The 21,347-nt window shown below is 37.3% G+C and overlaps 1 protein-coding gene across 14 annotated transcripts in view; it reads left to right on the plus strand.

The window, feature by feature from the left end:
* The window catches only part of HEPACAM2 (HEPACAM family member 2), a 98,389-nt gene that overhangs the window by 21,972 nt on the left and 55,070 nt on the right, over positions 1-21,347 (plus strand). For 12 of the 14 annotated variants that reach the window (XM_060107881.1, XM_060107887.1, XM_060107878.1 and 9 more), the window contains 5 exons: positions 8,503-8,799; positions 18,862-18,987; positions 19,076-19,100; positions 19,193-19,230; positions 20,563-20,636. In XM_060107881.1, coding sequence (XP_059963864.1) covers positions 8,503-8,799; positions 18,862-18,987; positions 19,076-19,100; positions 19,193-19,230; positions 20,563-20,636 — 560 coding nt within the window. Of the gene's footprint in view, positions 1-8,502; positions 8,800-18,861; positions 18,988-19,075; positions 19,101-19,192; positions 19,231-20,562; positions 20,693-21,347 lie in introns of all 14 variants that reach the window. The other 2 variants (XM_060107885.1, XM_060107891.1) reach the window with 2 other exon arrangements.

Genomic DNA, 21,347 nt, shown 5'->3' on the forward strand with positions numbered 1-21,347 from the left:
ACAAAGGAGTATAGTGGCTAGGCACAGAACTCTGGATCCAGAAATCCTGCTTCTACTGCCTTACCTCTCTTGTGCCTCAGTTTCTTCAACCATATAATGGTGATAATGATAGTACCTACTTCACAGAGTTATTGTTTGGATTAAATCTGTTACTTTATGTAAATTGCTTAGAACAGTGATTGGCCCATAGTAAATACTATATAACTGTTGGCCATTATTATTACTATAATATTATGAGTCTATGGGAATTCAGAGACAAAAACATTACTTCTAGCTGGAGAGAAGGCTTATTATAGAAAGTAATATTTGAGATGGACCTTGAACAATGGGTATGAATGGGGCAAGGGGAAATGTCTGTAAAAAACATTTCACGCAATAGGGACAGCAGACACAGACACTAAGCAGGGGTCAAAGTATTTGGCAAATGGTCCAGTTTGGCTAGAGTGTAGGATACAATGAGGAATAGATAGAGGTTCCCCACACCCTTCCATCAGAAAGTAGAGCGTTCCTATGAAACCTTGTGTGAACCGAAATGGTATAAAGTGAATAAGCAGTTGCTTATGACATGTCTTGCTAATGGATGCACAAAATAAAGCACAGTCGGGGCTTCCCTGGTGGCGCAGTGGTTGAGAATCTGCCTGCTAATGCAGGGGACACGGGTTCGAGCCCTGGTCTGGGAGGATCCCACATGCCGCGGGGCAACTAGGCCCATGAGCCACAACTACTGAGCCTGCACGTATGGAGCCTGTGCTCTGCAACAAGAGAGGCCGCGATAGTGAGAAGGCCCGTGCACTGCGATGAAGAGTGGCCCCCGCTTGCCACAACTAGAGAAAGCCCTCGCACGGAAACGAAGACCCAACACAGCAAAAATAAATAAATAAATAAATAAAATTAGGAATTAAAATCATTTAAAAAAAATAATAAAAAAATAAAGCACAGTTGCTCACAGACGCAGTTCAAAGCTATGGAGCCTTCATGCGGAGATGCTGAGTGTAGTTCCCTGGGAAGGGACTTGATGGCGCCACTTTCGCTGCTGGGGTGCCCACTGCCTCTAAAACAGCTCCTGCAAAACAAACCCTGAACGCTATTTTTTGCTTTTCATCTTTTTTGTGAAAGCAAAAATCCTCTTCAGATTTCTTTCAGTCAGCTAAAACAGGTACTAATGTAGGTCTTTCATAAAAGCCAAGTAGCGTAATGCAAACTTTTGGAAAGCAGAGGATACCTGTATATTTGAGTCAGATTAGGGGGAGCTTTGAATGCCAGGCATTACTTGGTAAACAATGAGGAAAATTATTTTTAAAGCAAAGGTTCAAATTTTTTAAAAGACTACAGAATGTTTTATAAATAAATACACATATTCTAGACTAAATCAAGAAATGTTTGTCAAGAGAGCACATTTTTCAAAATAGATCACAAATGTCATGCAATTATAGAAAGAGTGTTTATAGGAAAGGAAAAAAGGGAGGTAGGATATATATTATTAACCTATAATATAGAGAAAAAAAGTCACCAATTTTGAACTCCATACAGTGATTAAACATGTCTAAGAGCAATTCGAAAGCATTTTTTTCTGAAAAATATTGTTCACACAGAAATAGAAAAAACTTCATACATTGATTGTGTAATTCACCTTTGGTGTAGGGGAACTCAAAGAGGATTAACTGCTAGTCCAACCTAGTTCAGAATTCAGTGTCTCAAAGATGAACAGAGAAACAGAAACAGAGGAAATTATATTAAAGATTGCCAAAGAAGAAGGAAATTACAGTTTTTCACCAAAAAATACCAAACACCACTCACTAGAAGCAACTTATATAAGATTTATTACAATCATTAGTTACATTGTGAAAATATTCTGTCTGCCTTAAAGCACAAGGCGGAGAAATAGATTTACGAAGTGTAAACTGTGACTCTCTGCACGACTAGCATTGAATTGGAGTGAAAATTTAGATTTGGCACCATCTATTATACATGTAGTCATATTCTTGACTGAATAAGGTTATTCTGACATGAATTAAAACTTCCATTCAACTCCAGGTAGCACAGACCTAAGCATTCAAGGTACTTGAACACAGTGAAAGAAAATGTGAGCAGACAAATGGAATCAAATCTAGGGCTATATAGACACATCCTTACATTGTTCTTTATTATTTGGTCTAAATGGTTTACATTCACATAGAAAACATACAAAATGCAAAACAAGATATTAAACCAGCCAGATATCATCTACTGAATATTAATTTGGAGGAACAATCATTCAATGTGGTAAGAGCAGAAGTAAGATTGTGTTGGAGCATTCTTTGTCCACTGAAGAAAACCTGATTTTATTTTGTTTCAACCATGGACTCTAGTAAATATCGTGTCCTTTGGAGAGTGTAGTGGATAGCACGGTGTTAGGAGCCTAAGCTGTCCATTCAGACTGCCATTGTCACCCTGTGTGTCAGTTTCCTCATCTCCTTATCTACACTGTCTCAGTGTAAGGCTAATACCTATCTCTAGAGGGATGGGGAGGATTAAGTGAGATTTTATGTGTAAAGAAGGCAGCAAGTGGCACATAGGGAAAACTCAATAATGTTCGCTCTTTTGCTTTTCCTCTTTTTTTTTCTTATTTTTTTTTCCCTTGGAACCCAAACTATGCTTACATAATTGGCAACATGACAGCAAGAAGTTGTGGAAAGCCTGGGTAATTTAGAAGATACCTGCAAAAAGAAAACTGAAAGAATACTTTGAAAAGAACTTTCTTCCCCAGACGTTACCATTATTTAACACATTTTATTTTTCTACATGAAAATATTTTCTTTACATGAATTCTTATTATTATCTATTTATCTCACCGTCTATTTACCTATCTTTAAACTTTAGCCATAGATTTAAATGAAAAATTCCTGGGGGAAATTGCATAAGCAATTACAGGTACATGAAAGTATCATTTGCATCTTGAAATACACTTTTGCTTTGCTATATAGTTTAGTTTTATCTGGCAAAGTGAAAATAAGATCTTTCTTTCAACATGTGCAAGTTCATGCCCTAATCTTATAATTATCACAGAATATGGTGATACACAGTGTATAAAGTATTAAAATGGGGGGAAAACCATAATCACACCTGTAAATGTTAAATATTACGCTTTAAACTCCTAAATCCTCTTTCCTTTCCTGTGTTATTTGAAATAATTAGAATATCCCCGTCTGATTCAGTTCAGATTTTACAGGACATATCTTCTATTTATAGACTGAACTTTCTTCTTTGCACTCTTTTAGGCATAGTCTATGGAAATCTCACAGAGAAACACCTGTCATGAGTAAAGACTAGTGACAGGTAGTAGAAAGAAGAACACTTAGAAAATTTTACAATGTGGGTTCCATTTCCACATTGTAAAGATGAATTATCTAGATGATTTAAGATTTTTTACTCTTACTATGTGGTCATTGTGAATAGAGTGTTAATAATTTATTTTCTTGATTATTTTTGCATTCAAATGCAAGAACCTTCACTTGGTCAACATCTCATCTTATTGATCTTATTCATTGATCTAATTCATTCATTTATTCACTCATTCACTTATGGTTTGATTTGATTCAGAAATCAAACATCATGGTCTTGTTTGTGCTAAGCAGTTTTTACCTATCATGTAACGTACAGAAACACAACCCATATTCATTATTTGTTTTTACTGTCACAGTTTTAGCCATTTTGTTGTTTGTTTTTGTTTTGTTGGTTTGGGTTTGGGTTTGGGGTTAAAAGAATTAAATAAAATATGTAATCTGAAGAACTGTCATTTACCCTATTGATACGGCATCAACATGCTTTCAATCTTTATTATTCCATGCAAACTGAGAATATGTGCCTTAGTTGATGTTGTTCCCACTTCTCTTTCTTCACCTGGTTATACCCTCCTCTTCCTTCACAATATCATCTTCTCCAGAAAGGCTCACCTACCCCCGACCTGGTCTCAGGTCTTCAGTGTCACTAAGAGGTTTGCTGTGCTCCTGTAGCACCCCATGCACATCTCTCCCCTGGAACTCACTGCATTATGCTTCCTTGAGTCTCTTCCACTTATAAGCACCTCAGGCCAAAATAAGAGCTCCGTGTTATTCATCTTTGTATCCCTAAGGCCATACTTGACACAGATTAAGAATTCAATAGAGGTTTCTTGAATTTGGTTAAAATAGACCAGATTATCTTTCTTCATATCCCTTTCAGATTTCAGTGTTACTTGATGAAGCTGTGGGAAGGCTAAATTCCCATTATAACAGCTTCTTAGTTATCGTGCTCTGGCCCTTTGTCGTTATGTTTTGCTTTGTTTTTGTTTTTTCTGACCTTTAGCAAAGTTCCTCAGTAATGTGGTAAATGTTATATTCCAATATTCCCCCATAGAGGACCACATCATCATTTAGAATTTCAGCATGAATCACCTCTTCTATTTTCTTAAGGCGCTGTTTCTATGACAATTTCCTTCATGAAAGCAGGAATTATTTTTTATTTTGGCAGAAAAAGTACAACAAAATCAAGAGTGACCATATATTTATGAGGTTACGATGTCATAACCTGGTATTGGCCTTGGTGGAATACAATGTCAAGCCAGTAATTCAGGCTAGTAGCTACTTGCAGTTCATGAAATGTGTATGCCTTCCAGCTCTGTTGTAAATAATAACCCAGTAACTGATGCATTTTGCGTGCAACATATGGCACTGCTGCAGGGAAGTGCTCTAAGTGATAAAAATTAAAGGAAAAAAGGTCATCCACAGTAAATATTTACCATCTGCTCCCAAGCAGGGTGGCAAGCAGCATCATGATGGAAATTTAGGTACTGTTCCTGCCCAGCCATAAATTGTTAAAGAGAACAGATGATATGTATTTTACAAGTCACTCAGTAAACAGCCATTCCTGAGGCAAAGGGTTCACTTGTATTGGGAGTTCTCTGCCAAGGGCAAGAAACTGAACCACAGTCAAAATAGAATTATCCTTCTGCTTTCATCTACAATGTCAGAGGCCACACTGGTTGAATCACTCCAAATGTCTTCAATTGGATTGCTCATTCCCATGAATAATATACTAGGCTGCACTTCAAAGTAAAGGATGGTCAGCCTGATGTGCTAATGAGAAGGAAATAACATAGTATAGGAAGAAGAAAATAGCTTGTAAGCTGTAGGTAGAGTGTGATAGACAGATAGATAGATGATAGATAGATAGATGATAAATAGATAGATGATAGATCAATCCGTGTGTGTGTGTGAGAGAGAGAGAGAGAGAGAGAGAGGTAGAGAAAAAAGACTTAAAGATCATACACTGAAATATGGATATTCATTCTCTGAGATGAAAACAAGTGAGTTTTCATCTTCATCCTTCTCTGGAATTTTAGGATTTTCTGCAGTGAACATGTATCTCTTATAAAATCAGATAAAATATGCTACATTTTAAGAAATCATATCAGAAGCAAGGAACTTAAATTCTTCAAGGTGTTAGGTTCCCGGAACTAGAAGAGGTGCTTGTGTGGTGGCGGGGGGAGTTTGAGGTATTTGATGCTGACTCCGAAGAGCCACATATAGCATATAATTAAGCAGACAGGAGAGAAAATATTATGCCAATCGTGAAACCCAATAAGTGAGGAAGTAGCAAAATCAAAATAAACATGAGTATAGGGAAGAGGAACTAAGACAATCAGATTCCTTTCTTTAAAAACATGTTTTATTTTAAACTAGAGTGATCATTAAATTAGATAATCAACCTTATTCACCAGCCTTGGCTCTACATTACTGTGGGCTTTCTCTGCAAATGGAACCCACTCTCCAAAATGGAAGAATTACTACTTTTGAGAATATTCCATTATGTTGCAAGGTCCTAAAGCAATTCCAAATGGGAAGTTTCCCAAAAAGTTTTGAGTAATGTCAGCACACTTTGAAAGCAGTATTTCTCATTTTTATGTGTGTTAAATTGTCAAACAATTTGCTTTTATACTCATATTCTATAAACCCTGAAAACAAGTGGGAAGACAGAAAATACTGAATGACCACACTTCTCTTCCTTTTCAAGCCTGCCTCTCTGCTCTCAGACTTTAATCTTTGTGACAGACTCGGGGCTTTTGCCGCTCCAAACCTCTGTTGATTCCTCCCATTGGTTTCTTACTATGGGAACCATAACCAGTGCCCACCAGTCGCTGGCCTTTGCTTCCCTAATGTTCTATCAATGCTGACAACTTGAGGGAACCCTGCTGCTGCACTGGGTCTGAGATAATAGCAACAGGAACCACGTATACGACACCTCAGGTCTCCTCACAATGCCTAGAACAGTATCATGCACACAATAGCATCTCAATATTGATTTTGGTTGAGTGAGTGAGAACAACGTTTAATTCCCATTACACAATATTATTCAATGGAATTCAGAATAAGAGTGTTTTATTTTACAACACGCAGTTCTAAAGCAGAGGTTTTCCCCTGAGACCGTATCACAGCCTGAAATGAGAAAACAGTACGACAGGGTTCTAGTTCAGTCACAGGAAAGGGGCATCCATTTCTCTTCACTTTAATGCTCCATCTCCAGTTCCTGATTACTTCGAATTTGAAGGTGCTTCTATGTTTGCTTTCTGAAAGCAGGATCATCTCATGTATACATATTAGTATAAATCTACAGGTTTCCTTCAGATGCCTCTGTGTCTTTAGGAAGTAAATATGTGTAAAGTGTATGTCCTCTAGCTAAATATAATTTATTGTTTTGCACCTTCAGTTTCTGTTGTATCTTGGGAAATTTGTCTCCCCAATGGTAGATTGGTCAGAATATGCTGACATAATGGAGAACCATTCTGGCAATCTGCAAATTTGGGGTTGGCTTGCCAGTATCCAAAATAACTTTAGCATGGCATGAATCATGGTGTTTCAAAGGTAGCACGATTGGCAACCAGTCATCTAATCAATCTTTTTATAGTAAAGGTGAGGAAAGTGAGACCCCAGAAGTTTAAATGACTTTTGAAGAACACTTTACTAATCATTGACAAAATTGGGATTTAACCTCATTATCCTACTGTCTAATCACTACATTGTATTATTCCACACAATGAGAGATGAACAGTCATTACTTTTTTTTAAATCAGCACCTTTGAGATTAGGTTATTTCTGAGCAATCCATCCATAGCCTTATCCAGTTTATAAATTCCTTGAGAGTAGGAACTGTGTCTTACACATTTTTTATCTCTCACATATTAAATATGTAACAGTATCTCTCAAACAAGTATTTTTTGATTGATTACTTGATTAACTGAGTACAGAATTAATGTATAATTAGACAGTAATTTATTGTAGAACAAATAATACAGTTAGAAAACCAGAAACTATTTTGATATAGAAAGTTATACCACTTAACAGTTTTTTTGGAGAGGTAATATGAATAATTAAATACATATATTTTATAGTCCCAGAGCTGCCATTTAATAGCTATGTGACCATGGGGAAATTAATTTTTTAAATATCTCTTCCTTCACGTTATAATGGGAATAATAGCATTTACCTTATGCGGTTGCTTTAAAGATTAAATGTGGTTGTCTGCATAAGTACTTAAAGTGTCTTCAGATGGTGAATATCCAACAAATATTGGTTATGGTCAACTGAAAAATGAGTACAATAATGCCTAAACCTTAAAGTTTTTAGAATATAAGTCAGGATATATACTGAATGAGAAAAACCTATCTAGCTGGGGAATATTTTTTAAATCTCTTTTTATATGTTCTCTGAAAAAATCAGTGGGGAATGTGTCTCTGCAGGCAATCTGGTGCCATAGAAATAACAAGCTGCTACAGGAATATTGCAGTGTAAGGAAAAATACCAGGGGATATCCATGATTAAGTAGTTTATTGATGATCAATGAATATTTGTTGATGATAATGAAGATGTATTTTTTCCAAATGGAATCTATGCTTAGCTTGTGGGAGGAATTTTTTTAATTCTTTAAACTCTTTTTTTAAAAATGTCATGAAAATATGGAATACTCCTATATCTTTCTGCACAAATTTGTGTTGCATGTGAAACTGTGTAACATAAATATTTGCATGAACTGTCCCAGCACTTAGAAGAAAAGTAGATAATACTCAAAGAAAGGTTGTCAAAGAGAAAATAGTGGCCATAATCTATTTTTTAAATGCTTTTAAGTACAACTGCAGTTTCAGAAAGATGGAATTTGTCTAACAAAATTGCATATTTATCTATACATGACTCAAAAGCTTAGCACCACAGTCATGATAACAGTGTCTGTACAATTATATCCTAAGTTTTAGGGTTTACATTATTTCAGATAAGTTCAATCACATCTCAAATTATTTCCATTTCCATGGATACCAGAATAAAACACTTTTAGGTCCTTATCATTTACTGGGAGTCTAAATGAAGACCTATTTGCCCACGTTTAACATGAGGACTTTCATGCAAAATAAAATGCTGCTAAGCTCTCCCAAACTCAAAAACTATGTTGTGATCATTTATGTCACCCCTTTATTTCTTTTTTCAATTAATGTAGATGGACCTTATGGACTTCAAGTTAATTCTGATAAAGGGCTAAAAGTAGGGGAAGTGTTCACTGTGGATATTGGAGAAGCGATCTTGTTTGATTGTTCTGCTGATTCTTATCCTCCCAACACCTACTCCTGGATCCGGAGGACAGACAATGTCACATATGTCATTAAGCACGGGCCTCGCTTGGAAGTTGCATCTGAGAAAATAGCCCAGAAGACAACTGACTATGTGTGCTGTGCTTACAACAATGTAACTGGAAGGCGAGATGAAACTCATTTCACCATCATCATCACTTCTGTAGGTGAGTGTGATGTAAAAGCCAGGGATCCCAATGAAACACAAATGCACGATAGCCTTCCTCTACTCCTCTTTTATACCTGTGTGGAAGAGAATATCATTGTGGGATTGTTCATATACTCTAAGAAACTCTTTCCTGAGTTAACTAAGCCATGGTTTCTAAGAGTCAAAGAAAGAAAACCCAAAGAATAATGGAGAGAGAATTCAATTGCTAGCTCTGAGGGGCTATAAAGAAAAAGGGAATTCAATAAATTACTTCTAAATGTATATTCTTGCTTTCCTGATTTTACAAACAGGAATATAAGAGAAGAGGTTATTCATTTAAAAGGTTTATATCTACTGTTGCATTAGGTCAGGTGAATACATCTCCATGAAATCTGGTTTTCCTATCTGGCTCCCTTCTCACTGTCCTTCACAGGCTTCCCTTCTTCTTTCACCATTTAAAACCTGAAATCTGTGGGAGTTCACAATAGGGGTCTCGACACCTTGGAAACTACAAAATTTTGTAACTGTGAAATTTGGCATTTTCTAGAGGTCATCTGGTTTTCAGAAATGTCATCAATCTAAATAGTTAAGAATCACTGCCTAAAATATTTATGTCCACCAAATTCCCAACTTTCTGAGCCTTCTCTTTTCTCTCTACAGTATGATTTCATTCAGTCCCGTGGTTTCATGTGACACTGGTACATCCCAAATCTTTATCTTTAAAGATCTAAAACTGTATTCCCAGTTACCTTCTAAATGTCTCTACTTTCAAGTGCCAGAGGCGACATACTGGTTCAATATATCAAAAATGAAACATCTTCTTTTCCCCCAAATTGCCATTCTTTCTGTATTCCCTGTTTAAATGAATGGTCCTAGTATCTACCAACCTTAGCCAGAAAGCTAAACGCCATCCCAGACTTTTTTCTCTTGCTTATTGCCCTGCCTAACATCCAGTCATCAAGTTTCCTTTCTTTCTATCTCTCAAGCCCATTCTCTTCCCTCCTTCTTCCTTCTTCTCCCTTTTTCTCCCCTCCTCCTCCTCTTCCTCCTCCCCTTCTGCTTTCTCCTCTGCTTCCACGTTCTTCTTCTTTTGCTCTGTCCTCTACTGCTGCTACTTCTACTGCTACTGTCAAGTCCTTCTTAGACTCTTCTTTGCATACAGACGAAGACAAGCCAGATTCCACCTGGGGACAACCTGGGGACAGGCTTGGACAGGAAGTGGTGGTCAGGGTTCCTATGATTGGTAGAGGAACAAGTTTGCAAAAGGCGCCACTCATTAATACCTTCTGCGTTGGTGTCTTCTCTTTCTCTGTCTTTACAGACCTGCGGCCTAGAATAGGGTCCGTTACATAGAGTCAGTACATGTTTTTTTAATGTATAAAGCAAGAATACAATCCTTGGAATTCTTAGGCCAAATTTTGCAGTACTTGGCCTTTGGGCCATGTGCATCAAAATCACTTGGGGTGGTCTAATAATGTATTTTCATTAAGATACCTCAGACCTATCAGATCAGGACCTGGCAGCTAGGATCTTGGATCTGATTATTTAGCAAGCACAAGTGTGACACCCACTTGTTTAAGGTGTTTTTTTTTTTCTCCATCGCCTTTTGAATTTAATTTAAAACTCTTAACAAACCATTGAGAATGATAAGGCTATTAAAAATCTACAGATTGATAAATATATGGTAGGTGGGGCCTTCCCAAGACTCCTTGAAGTTGAGGGTATTCATATTTGCAAAATCATTTGAGTACATTAGAATTTACATACTGGCATGGTGAGATTTTGTTTTTTATCACATGAAGAAAATACCACACTCTCTAGAAGAGTGATATCCAGTGGAACTTTCTGCAATGAAGGAAATGTTTGATGTCTGCTCTATCCAGTATGGTAGTCCCTAGCCTCATTTGACTTTTGAGCACTTAAAATATGGTTATGCCACTGAGGAACTGAAGCTTTTATTTCATTTTATCTCTATTAACTTTAATTTGAATGTAAATAGCCACATATGTCTAGTGGCTACCATACTGGATGATGCAGCTCTAGAATTTTAACCTGAATTATGCTTCATTTGGGCAGTAGTTAATAACGTATTTCCCTTATAGGTCCCCAAAGCATGTATGTGTTCAGGGTTATATAAATCAGGCACTCATTCATTCATTATTTAACACCTATAATGGGACAAATACTAGGGTAAGCATTGAAAATGCCATTTAAAAAAAATAATTCCTGCTAACAAGATGCTCACAACTTCATATGGATGGCAGGCATGTATGTAAACAGCTAGCATTCTTTGCTTTATATTTTACTAAATTTCTAATATGATTTAATGAGCTTTTTACCTCAGTGGTAACTGAAACATAATTTTGAAACACACCATAATTAAGTATATAAAATAATTTTGTGGCAATCTGGATGTTATCATAGACTTGTTCCTCATGCTCACTGCAAGTGAAAACATGGCTATAATATGTAGGTGAATACTGCAGTGAAGCCTTTCTTACTACCTAAACTTTCTCCATTAATATTTAGCTAAGATATTGTCATAGTATCCGAAGCCCCCAGTATTTGATTAAGATCTTATTACCAAGGTCCAAAGACAGCTACAGTCTTAATATCAAATAATTACCTTTTGTAAAATCTAAAAAACCTGTTTGACTGGTACAAGGACCAGACATTTGTTATTATTGTAAATAAGAAGGGCAGGTGCTTATTTTTCAGAAGGATTCAATGTTGTCAACATTCATAACCTCTTTGTGGCTTTTAGAGCTGTTTTCCAATCCCTAAATGTCCACAGATCTTAAACAGCGGCAAATGGCAAAGAAAATGAGTAGTATTGATGTGTTTTAAGTATTTGATTTTTTTTAAAGCTTTCCAAATGAATTAATCTCTGCAATGCAGATTAAGGGTACACCAAGCTACAGTGAAAAAAATGGACATCTCTTGTAACTATCAATTGAGCACTTACCATCCACTTTGATGAGCTACCTATGTTAATATCTGTGGAAAATTTGAAATAATTTAGAGGGATAAGATACCTGCCTCTGAGATATTTTCAAAACCAAGTTGTGTTTGGCATAACCAGAGTCCAGTTATAAGAAATAGATGAACATTTGTTTTTAATGAGGCAAAGAATGTGGCCAATCAAAAAGTCTCAACAATAAGAAGTGGGAGACAAAGGAAAAAGGAGTCAAAGATGATGCCAGGGTCACAAATATGGAAAGAAAATAACAAAGTCTGGAAATAATCAAAAGTTTTATTAGGGACTTTCAGTTGGGGAGAGGAAGTCTGGAGAATGTGACAATTAGCTCTATGTTTTCCTGCCTGTGTAAGACTAGACCAGATGGTGCCTTCCACCTCTGTGGGCTATGATTCACATCTAATTTGAGATATCAGTTGACCTTTCTGTATCTTAGTAGAGATATCCTAAAGAAAACAGGGGAAATAGGCAAATTCACACAGCTAGTTGGTAATAAAATAGTATCTAAATTCAAAACCCTTTTTTTTTTTTTTTGCGGTACACGGGCCTCTCACTGTTGTGGCCTCTCCCATTGAGGAGCACAGGCTCCGGACGTGCAGGCTCAGTGGCCATGGCTCACGGGCCTAGCCGCTCCGTGGCATGTGGGATCTTCCCAGACCGGGGCACGAACCCATGTCCTCTGCATCGGCAGGCGGACTCTCAACCACTGCACCACCAGGGAAGCCCCCAAAACCTTTTTTTTTAACCACTGTATAAACTGTCTCCCTGGATGTTCTTGACTGAGAATATCAATATCTAAAAGATATGTCACATATATACAAGATATGTCACATATATGTACAGGATAGTGTGTATTTTCTTATCACCTTAACTAACTTCATGCTATATACAAAGATACTCTGGTTTATCCAGACATGTGTATACTTTCATACTAGTGAGAAATTATGAAATATCTGTAACTAAAAGTAACAGCATATAAGTTTCAAGGAAAGAATAGCAATTAAAGTAATAAATTAGCATTCATATTTTGGAAAAAGAATGATTTTATTACTTTAATTAAAGACTTCCTTGAATGCAAGTGTCCCTACTTTAAAATTTAACTGGGCCTAAATCACTATTGTGACATGCAATATGTATAAAATGAAAATGTTTATGATCAGAATGCAAATGTTCACATTTAATGAAAACATTCCACTGTATACATTATTAGAGTTCTCAACAGCCACATGGCCATAGTTTGAGATTTAGCTATAGTAGAAATATTTTTGTACATGATCCTGCAAAATCTATAATTTTTTCATATCTATTTCTATTGCACATCTTTTCATAAAGAAGAGAATAGGAAAATGACACTACTACTAGGCAGAAAGATAAATTTACTGATTTCTTCTAACTATCTAGAAATTTCTCTGGTTAAGATCTCCAAGAGGTGTATTTCACCTTGGACCATGGGACATAACAACTGAGATAAGCTACAGCCCTGACATCCAGAACCTGAAACGTTAGGTGACATCCCATGAGCATCTAACATAGAACCACGGTGTCTGTCAGGTGGAGCCATAATAGAGTGTGGAAATAGCATGGCCCCCCAGTAGGGCACCTTCATTTCCATAGGGACATGAATCAGCGGCTGTAATCAGCTAACAGATTGGATGGGAGAGATCTCAGGACTCCATTCTGATCTTGAAATAGACACTGACTGGAGCATACGGCTATCCTGTTTTAGGTGCAGTCTCTCAAGCAGCAGGGTTGCAATGGATACCACACCTCTTGCCTATATTTGCACTTAATATGTTATTTCATTTTATTTGTTTGTCAAAGGAGGGGGCAAGTAGCATTTGCACTAGGGCTTTGGTAAATGAGTCAGTCATGTTTACATAATGGGGAGAGTGGCATGCTATGTGCTAAAGAGTACAAAACTCTCTGAAAGGAGGAAGAATGGGGCTCCTGCAAGTATCCAGAACTGCACTTGGGATCCCTGTACATTCTTTGTGGCAATAGGGTCAGAATTTCCCTGTTGACTTATTTTCAAGTTGGGCTCTAGAAATCCTTCTCTCTAAAATACACTTGCCTAGAGCTGACACAACGGCAACTGTGCCCCTTGATTTGATCCCAGAGATATCTGGCATTTTTATTTTGTGAATTTCAAATGCTGGACCTGGTAAATCTTGTGTGTTCTGGTAGAGAGAAGCAGTGCTTAGCATAGAGAGCCAGGATGCTCTAGAAGAGAAGGGGGCCCAACAGGGAAGATCATTTGTTCTGAGAAAAGGACTATATTCTTCATTCTCCAGGGAAAGGACACTTGGCCTTTGCCATAGCCAAGGTTTTAAGCTAACAGGTGCTGGTCACCTCAGGGTGGTTCTCTGATGGAGGGCTAACAGAGGTCAAGGGAGAGAGAGGAAAGAGGGCAATAAGGAAGGAGTCTGAAGAAATAAGGAAATAATGGTAAAGGGAATGAGTTGGATCCTCTGTAGGACAGAATGTACAAATTCAGTCATTTTAGGAAACACAAAAGGGACAAAAAGGTAAAAATGGAGAGGGGAGGAGATATATCTTATATAGTGTGAGACATCCAGTCATTGTATGTTAAACCTATTACAAGGCCTCAGAATCATGGAAGTGCCTGGCAAAGAGCTGATGTATGCCATAGTGTAACTTCAGCATTAGAATGAGAAATACTCTGAAATAATACTTATTAGCATATTTTCAGGTTTAAGGGGAAAAAAAACAGCTGACACTACACTAAAATATTTTTCATTGTAAAGTTCATTGTTGAAACTGGACTAGAATAAATTAGCATTGATTTTTTTTTTTTAGGGACTAAGGGATATTGAATTTTAGTGAAGGCAGTCTGGCTATCAAGAAATGAGAGAGTCAGAGCACATCAAATCTGGTGTTAGAAAAGGTTGGAGGAAAAACTGAATATATTGAGGGCTACCTGCCAATTATGAAAACCATTCTTGGGCTTCCCTGGTGGCACAGTGGTTAGGAATCTGCCTGCCAATGCTGGGGACACAGGTTTGAGCCCTGGTCCGGGAGGATCCCACATGCCACGGAGCAACCAAGCCCGTGCGCCACAACTACTGAGCCTGCGCTCTAGAGCCCATGAGCCACAACTACTGAGCCCGCGTGCTACAACTGCTGAAGCCCTCGCACCTGGAGCCCGTGCTCCACAACAAGAGAAGCCACCACAATGAGAAACCCGTGCATAGCAATGAAGAGTAACCCCTGCTCGCCACAACTAGAGAAAGCCTGCGCGCAGCAACGAAGACCCAGTGCAGCCAAAAATAAATAAAAATATAAATAAATAAATTTATTTAAAAAAAGAAAAGAAAAGCCTGTGGGAAAACCATTCTTTGACCATGGATCAACAGCAAAAAATTAAATTTGCAGTCAGGGAAAAAACTATGTTCCGGTCCCTGTTCTAGGACTTACTGACTGTGGCCAATATTTTCATTTCTCTGAAACTATTTCTTTATCTGTACCTATAAATGACACTTTAAATTTCTTTATTATTTTCATTATTACTGATATGACATATCTGTTCCAAATACATGGGAAACAAATGTACACTTGGTTTTATATACATATAATGCGCATACATTTAATTGTGCATATCTGAAAATTGTGTAGTTTTGATTTTAGTATTGGATCTAAAATAAAGAAATAAGAGAATTCTCTTGATAAAAGTGGTACCCAAATCATATGCTGTGTCTTAAATCATGCCATTTGATTATTTAGTATTTCTTAACAATTTTTTCTTCTTTATTACTTTGCTTTTGTATCACTGCTGGTGTCTCAAGAGACCATTCTGTTTGCCTTTATCTTATTGACAACCACAGCAGAGTATGGGTCCTTCTGAATTTATACTTTAGAAGCATGCACCTATATATATGGTCATTTTTTTAAAAATCTCAACAGATTTTAAAAGATTTATATCAAGCAGAGTATGCATTCTAAATAGAGTGGAATTTAACTAAAAAAATCAAGAAAGAAAACTCCCAGGCATAAGGAAATTAAACAATATGCTTCTAAATAATCTCTAGGATAAATAAGAAATTGCAATGAATATTATAAAATATTTTGAACTTAATAATAATGAAAATACTTTTCAAAACTCAGAGGATGTTGTTCAGTTAATAAGATTGTCTACACGTACAAAAGTGATGGAGAAATTGTTGATTGTTACACTTAAGAAAGTGATGGAGATGATAATACAGATTAAATTTAAAAGTGCATTGTTTCTGTAGCCATTACATTACATATGGCGAAAAAAAATTGAGTTCTCCCGGTATTCAAAATCTATTTTCCAATTTAGCAAAGAAGTCATTCACATCTCTGTTAAATGAAATTCCAACGAATGTCATTGTTGTTTCACTTTCACCTTAGTAAATATCAGCCAGCGTTCGTGTTGAAGCTACACTTGTTCATCTATGACGTAAGCTATCTCTTTGCTGAATTGCATAGTAACCAAGCATTTATTTGAAGTCTAATTGTTTCAAAGCATGGTTGAATCTCATCCACAGGTTGAAAATGCAAGAGTTCAGCAAAAATCAACAAAAGCATTCCATGAGAATCAATTAGATATATGGAATTAACAATAAACAGTACTGCATATTTTATTATTAATTCTAAATTAGGCTACACATCCTTCATATCAGTAAAATTTATAACTTTTGTATGTATATATGTGCATATAATTCTTTTTATACTCAGTTACTAGCATACCATTGGGTATAGTGTCCTATTTACATAAACTTCATGTAAAACTCTTTGGCTGCCTCAAATCATATAATATCTGAGCAACAAAAGAACTTAAAAACCAGTCATTCTAGCCTCCTCATTTTACTACTGGGAAAATCCAGACCCTTAGAGTCAAGTGGCTCATTCAAAGCTGCCCAGCTCTTTAGAGAGAACAAACCTGTGAAGTAGGAGCACAGTATCTGAAGAAAGGCTAAGACCTCACACAGAGATCACCCAAATGCTAAAGTAGTTACAAACTAGAAGCTCAGCATTCTAAGAGTGGGAGAATATAACTTTTCCTACAAATTATTAACCAAGAGAAAAGGAGGAAAAATAATATTTCTAATAAGTTTTGTGATGTTCTGGTCTAGATCAGAACCAATAAATTGCCATTCTAGTCCATTTTATACTACCTTGCATTTATTTCTTCCACCCAAAGCTAAAAGGAGTTTAACTTAAAATCTGTTTTAAAGCAATAAATATTACACAGCTATTGTAATCCCATAAAAAGAACATTTTAAGAACACAATTCTCTGAATGCATATCAGAAATTTATAAATATACCATCTGAGATGGTAAAGATTTTTGGTGATGAAAAGCAACCTGCTTAAACTCTTAAGGACTTAAAGGGAATACTAGAACAGCATTACATGGGAAAATTAGAGGAGATATCATGATTTCCATGACTTTTTTTTTTTTTTTTGCGGTACGTGGGCCTCCCACTGCCGCGGCCTCTCCCATTGCGGAGCACAGGCTCCGGACGCGCAGGCCCAGCAGCCACGGCTCACGGGCGCAGCCACGGCTCACGGGCCCAGCCACTCCGCGGCACGCGGGATCCCCCCGGACCAGGGCACGAACCCGCATCCCCTGCATCGGCAGGCGGACTCCCAACCACTGCACCACCAGGGAAGCCCTCCATGACTTTTTAACTGGAGTTTAACATATATGATCTACACTACATTATGAAAAGATTCTGGGAAGATTAAAAAGTGAAAGCGTTGTAGGTAGAAAAGCTGAGAGAGTACATATAGGTCCACAATGAAAGAAGGGAAAGATTAAGGTTTCATCCTTATCTTGGCTGCTGGAGACCTCAGTAGAGGCTTTGTGGTGGAAGGCAACAGGGTGCAGGCTGGGTATTTATTGCAGAGCTGAGTCCGCACCATGTTCTTCACCACACCCAGATGCTCCAAGCTGTTCTCCACCACGGCAGAAGGGAAGTGCCATCCCATAACTTTCACTCCCACATTAAACTGGGCAGAGACAGGCAACTGCCACCATTCATTTCCACATCAATGTCTGATTAACATGATAACATGGAAGACATCTGTTACTTGCTTTTCTGGGAGGCCACACAACTTTCCACTTTATAGATTAACTCTCTGACTAAGCATGTTATAGTCTGGAACTGGTGTTAACATTGCCATACTTAGTAAGTCTTGTCAAAACAGCATCAAAGTGAGGCAGCACAAAGTGTCAAGAGTCTGGGGGCACATCTGGACTCTGCCACTTACTACCTGAGTGACCTCAGGCAAGCCTCAGGCTCCCATCTCTAAGAGGGGATAATAATAATAATATTACCTCCCTAATAACATCGTTGTGGACATTCCATGGGTTAATACGTATCATGTGCTCTTAGAACAGAGTCTGATGTATTATAATCACTCAGCAAGTGTTAGCTTTTAGCACTATATTTTATATAGAAATATTAACAAAAGGAATGACTTGCAAAACACAGTGAATTGTAGTCAAAGGTGGGACTTTAAATGTCTTATTGACAATCACGCATTCTATTTTAAGGATTAAAATTTCTTTATTGGTCAAAAATTAGTAATTATTTGAAATGAACACCTCCCCTCCCACACCTTTAACTACATACCACTGCCCTAGAAAATCCACATACCCGAACAATGTTAAAAGAGTGAGATGGAAAGAGAGATAGAGAACAGCCTAGCATCTGGGGATGTTTTATACAATGAGATCCAACAGATCCAAGCTAAATGCTGGTGAACACTATTGAAAAGTATGACATGAGCTATTTGCTACATCTAGTACAACATATTGGTATTATCCTGGACAGCTCACCACATTTCCAATCACAAATATCCTTAGAGAGTTTAGTATGTATTCTAAAATAAGTGCCTGCCTTCTGTTTGGTCTCACTCAGACTTCTCTCTCTCTCTCTCTCTCTCCCTATATATATATGTGTATATATATATATATGTATATATATATATATATATATATATATATATATATATATATATATACACACATTTGCAGTACTGTACTGTTTAGGATTTATTTATTTAGGATCAATTTATTATTGATCTTTAATAAAAATATATTTGTCTTTTTATTTAGGAATAGAGAAGCTTGCACAAAAAGGGAAATCATTGTCCCCTTTAGCAAGTATAACTGGAATATCACTCTTTTTGATTATATCCATGTGTCTTCTCCTCCTATGGAAAAAATATCAACCCTACAAAGGTAGGTGAAAATTTAAAACAAAATTTTTGAATGGTTTTATATGTGCACTAAAGTGTATCTTACTGTGTTTTTTCTTTTTTGGTTTTAGTTATAAAGCAAAAGCTAGAAGGCAGGTAATGCCTATATTTCTATGAAAATAATTTTTCTCTTGAATGCTTTTTCCTCAATGATTAAGACTGACAGAAACACCAATTTGTCTTTTCAGGCCAGAAACTGAATACAGGAAAACTCAAACGTTTTCAGGTAATGGCTGGGCTGAGGGGGCTGTTATCAATATTAATGTATATTAATATATATTGTTGATATTAATTATATATGTGAAATGTACTATTGACATAACAGAATTCACATGAGATAACACTAACACTCCCTTCCCAGGATGACTGCCCTCACTTCACAAAGTTCTATCCCTTGTATTAGTTTTATGTAAGTCACACAGGTCTGTAAGATAAGCCTGAAAGGCACTTTCAACTCCATTTCACAGGCAAGAGAACTAAGGTTCAGAGAGACTGTCTCTTGCCCGCCATCACTGAGTTCTGCTGAATCCTGTTCCATTGATCCTCTTATTATTTTGAAAATGCCCAAGGGTTCTCTCACTATGTCAGTTCCTAAAGCAGATACAGTGCTGGCAGCTCCTTCCCAGGGAGAAGAGGAAAGGGAGGTCCCACAGGTTTGCTACTTCCCTGTCCCCAGCGGTGCCCCTCACTTCTGACTCCCTACTGAGTTGTTGTAAGTTAACAGTGGGGCTTTTGCTCAGGCCTTGGAGTCAGAGGAGCTGGGTTTCTATCCCATCTGTGCCACTTTCCCCCAATGTCACCTTGGGAAAATTAATTATTTTTCCTGACCTCAACTCATCTATACAGTAGAGATCATAACTTCCCCTCAGGGTTGCTCTGAGAATTAAATCCAGTAATGTAGGTGGAGTGCCTAATACAATGCCTGGATGCTCAGTAAACATGGGTCTTCTTCCTGTTGTCTAGTCCTTTCTCACAAATGATAAACCGTCAGAGTTCAGAAAGGCCCCAGAGACCACCTGATTCCTCCCAACCACCCCATTCCTGTCATTTTACTGATGATAGTTTAGGTGACATCGGACTTGTTTTCTGTTTTGTATGTATGGGCAGCTTATTTATTCTTATTAGTCCTGGTGGACTCTGTTAGATCTAGCAGAGTACAGTAGATATTATGGGTGGATTAAGAGCTGCTGTGAATGACAGATTGAAGCCTTGGTGTTTATGTCTCTGGTAACTGAGAGTTACAAAGGACAAGGCTGCCCACATGTGTATATATAATATATATATATTAACAGTGTATTAATATATAATACACTGTTTCCACGTCAGACTTTAAGAATAATTGTCCCAATTCAGTTTCAATTCTGAGCTTCAACAGGAGTGATTTCCAGTACTATTTAGTGGCAGCATGACTATAGGGGATTAAGAAATGTTAAATTGGTTTTGTACACATACCACTTGAAGCAAACCATGAAGATAAGTTTTATAAAGGTTTTTCTAAAAAATAGCAATAGCAATTTGAGGCATTTGGTTTGTAAGTAGTATTTGTTTTCCATTTCAGGCCACGAAGATGCTCTGGATGACTTTGGAATATATGAATTTGTTGCTTTTCCAGATGCTTCTGGTGTTCCCAGGGTTGGTTTTCCTAGTGGCCGATTAGCCCAGAAGTAGCATTCTGCTTCACCAGAGGTGTAAGCAGCATTCATTTAAGCATGTGGGCAGTGTGATCAAATGGCTGCATTACCCTCAGCAGTGTTTACCTACTCTGTAATGAATGACATTGCCGGATCTGGGGAGCTAAAGCATCTTTCTCAGCCTCTATCAATAAAGCTAACACAAATAAGGAAGTTACAGGAATTCATAAACATTCTTTACCTGGTAAGCTCAGGGAAGAGAGAATTAACTAGGTTGAAGGTCAAGAGAAGTGAATAAATAGGGGTCCAAGAGACCCTGGTTTAAATAATTCTGCATCACTCTGATGACTGCAGCGTGTCACTTCACTGACTCTCTGTTGCTCAGTTTCCCCTTTATTTCTTCCTCATACCTCATGAGGACATTGCAAAGACAATTGATTATACCCTTGAAGGTACCTTATGCTCTTCAGAAGGAAGGTACCATATAAACCCAAAGTATGCAGGTACATATCTTTATTTTTTCCTAAAGGTGCGTGAGATGTAAGAGCGGGAACTTTTATACAGTTGAAGCCATTTTTTTCAGTCCACACAAACAAGGTCTTTTAAGCAATCAGTTTTGTTTAACAGGCAAGAAGAATGTTTCTCTGAGCTAATCAGCTCATTAACATTTTTACAGATTTATGTACAACCGATCTTTCCTCTGTTTCCTTAT

This window comes from Mesoplodon densirostris, chromosome 9 (assembly GCF_025265405.1).
Source record: "Mesoplodon densirostris isolate mMesDen1 chromosome 9, mMesDen1 primary haplotype, whole genome shotgun sequence".
NCBI classification, from domain to species: domain Eukaryota; kingdom Metazoa; phylum Chordata; class Mammalia; order Artiodactyla; family Ziphiidae; genus Mesoplodon; species Mesoplodon densirostris.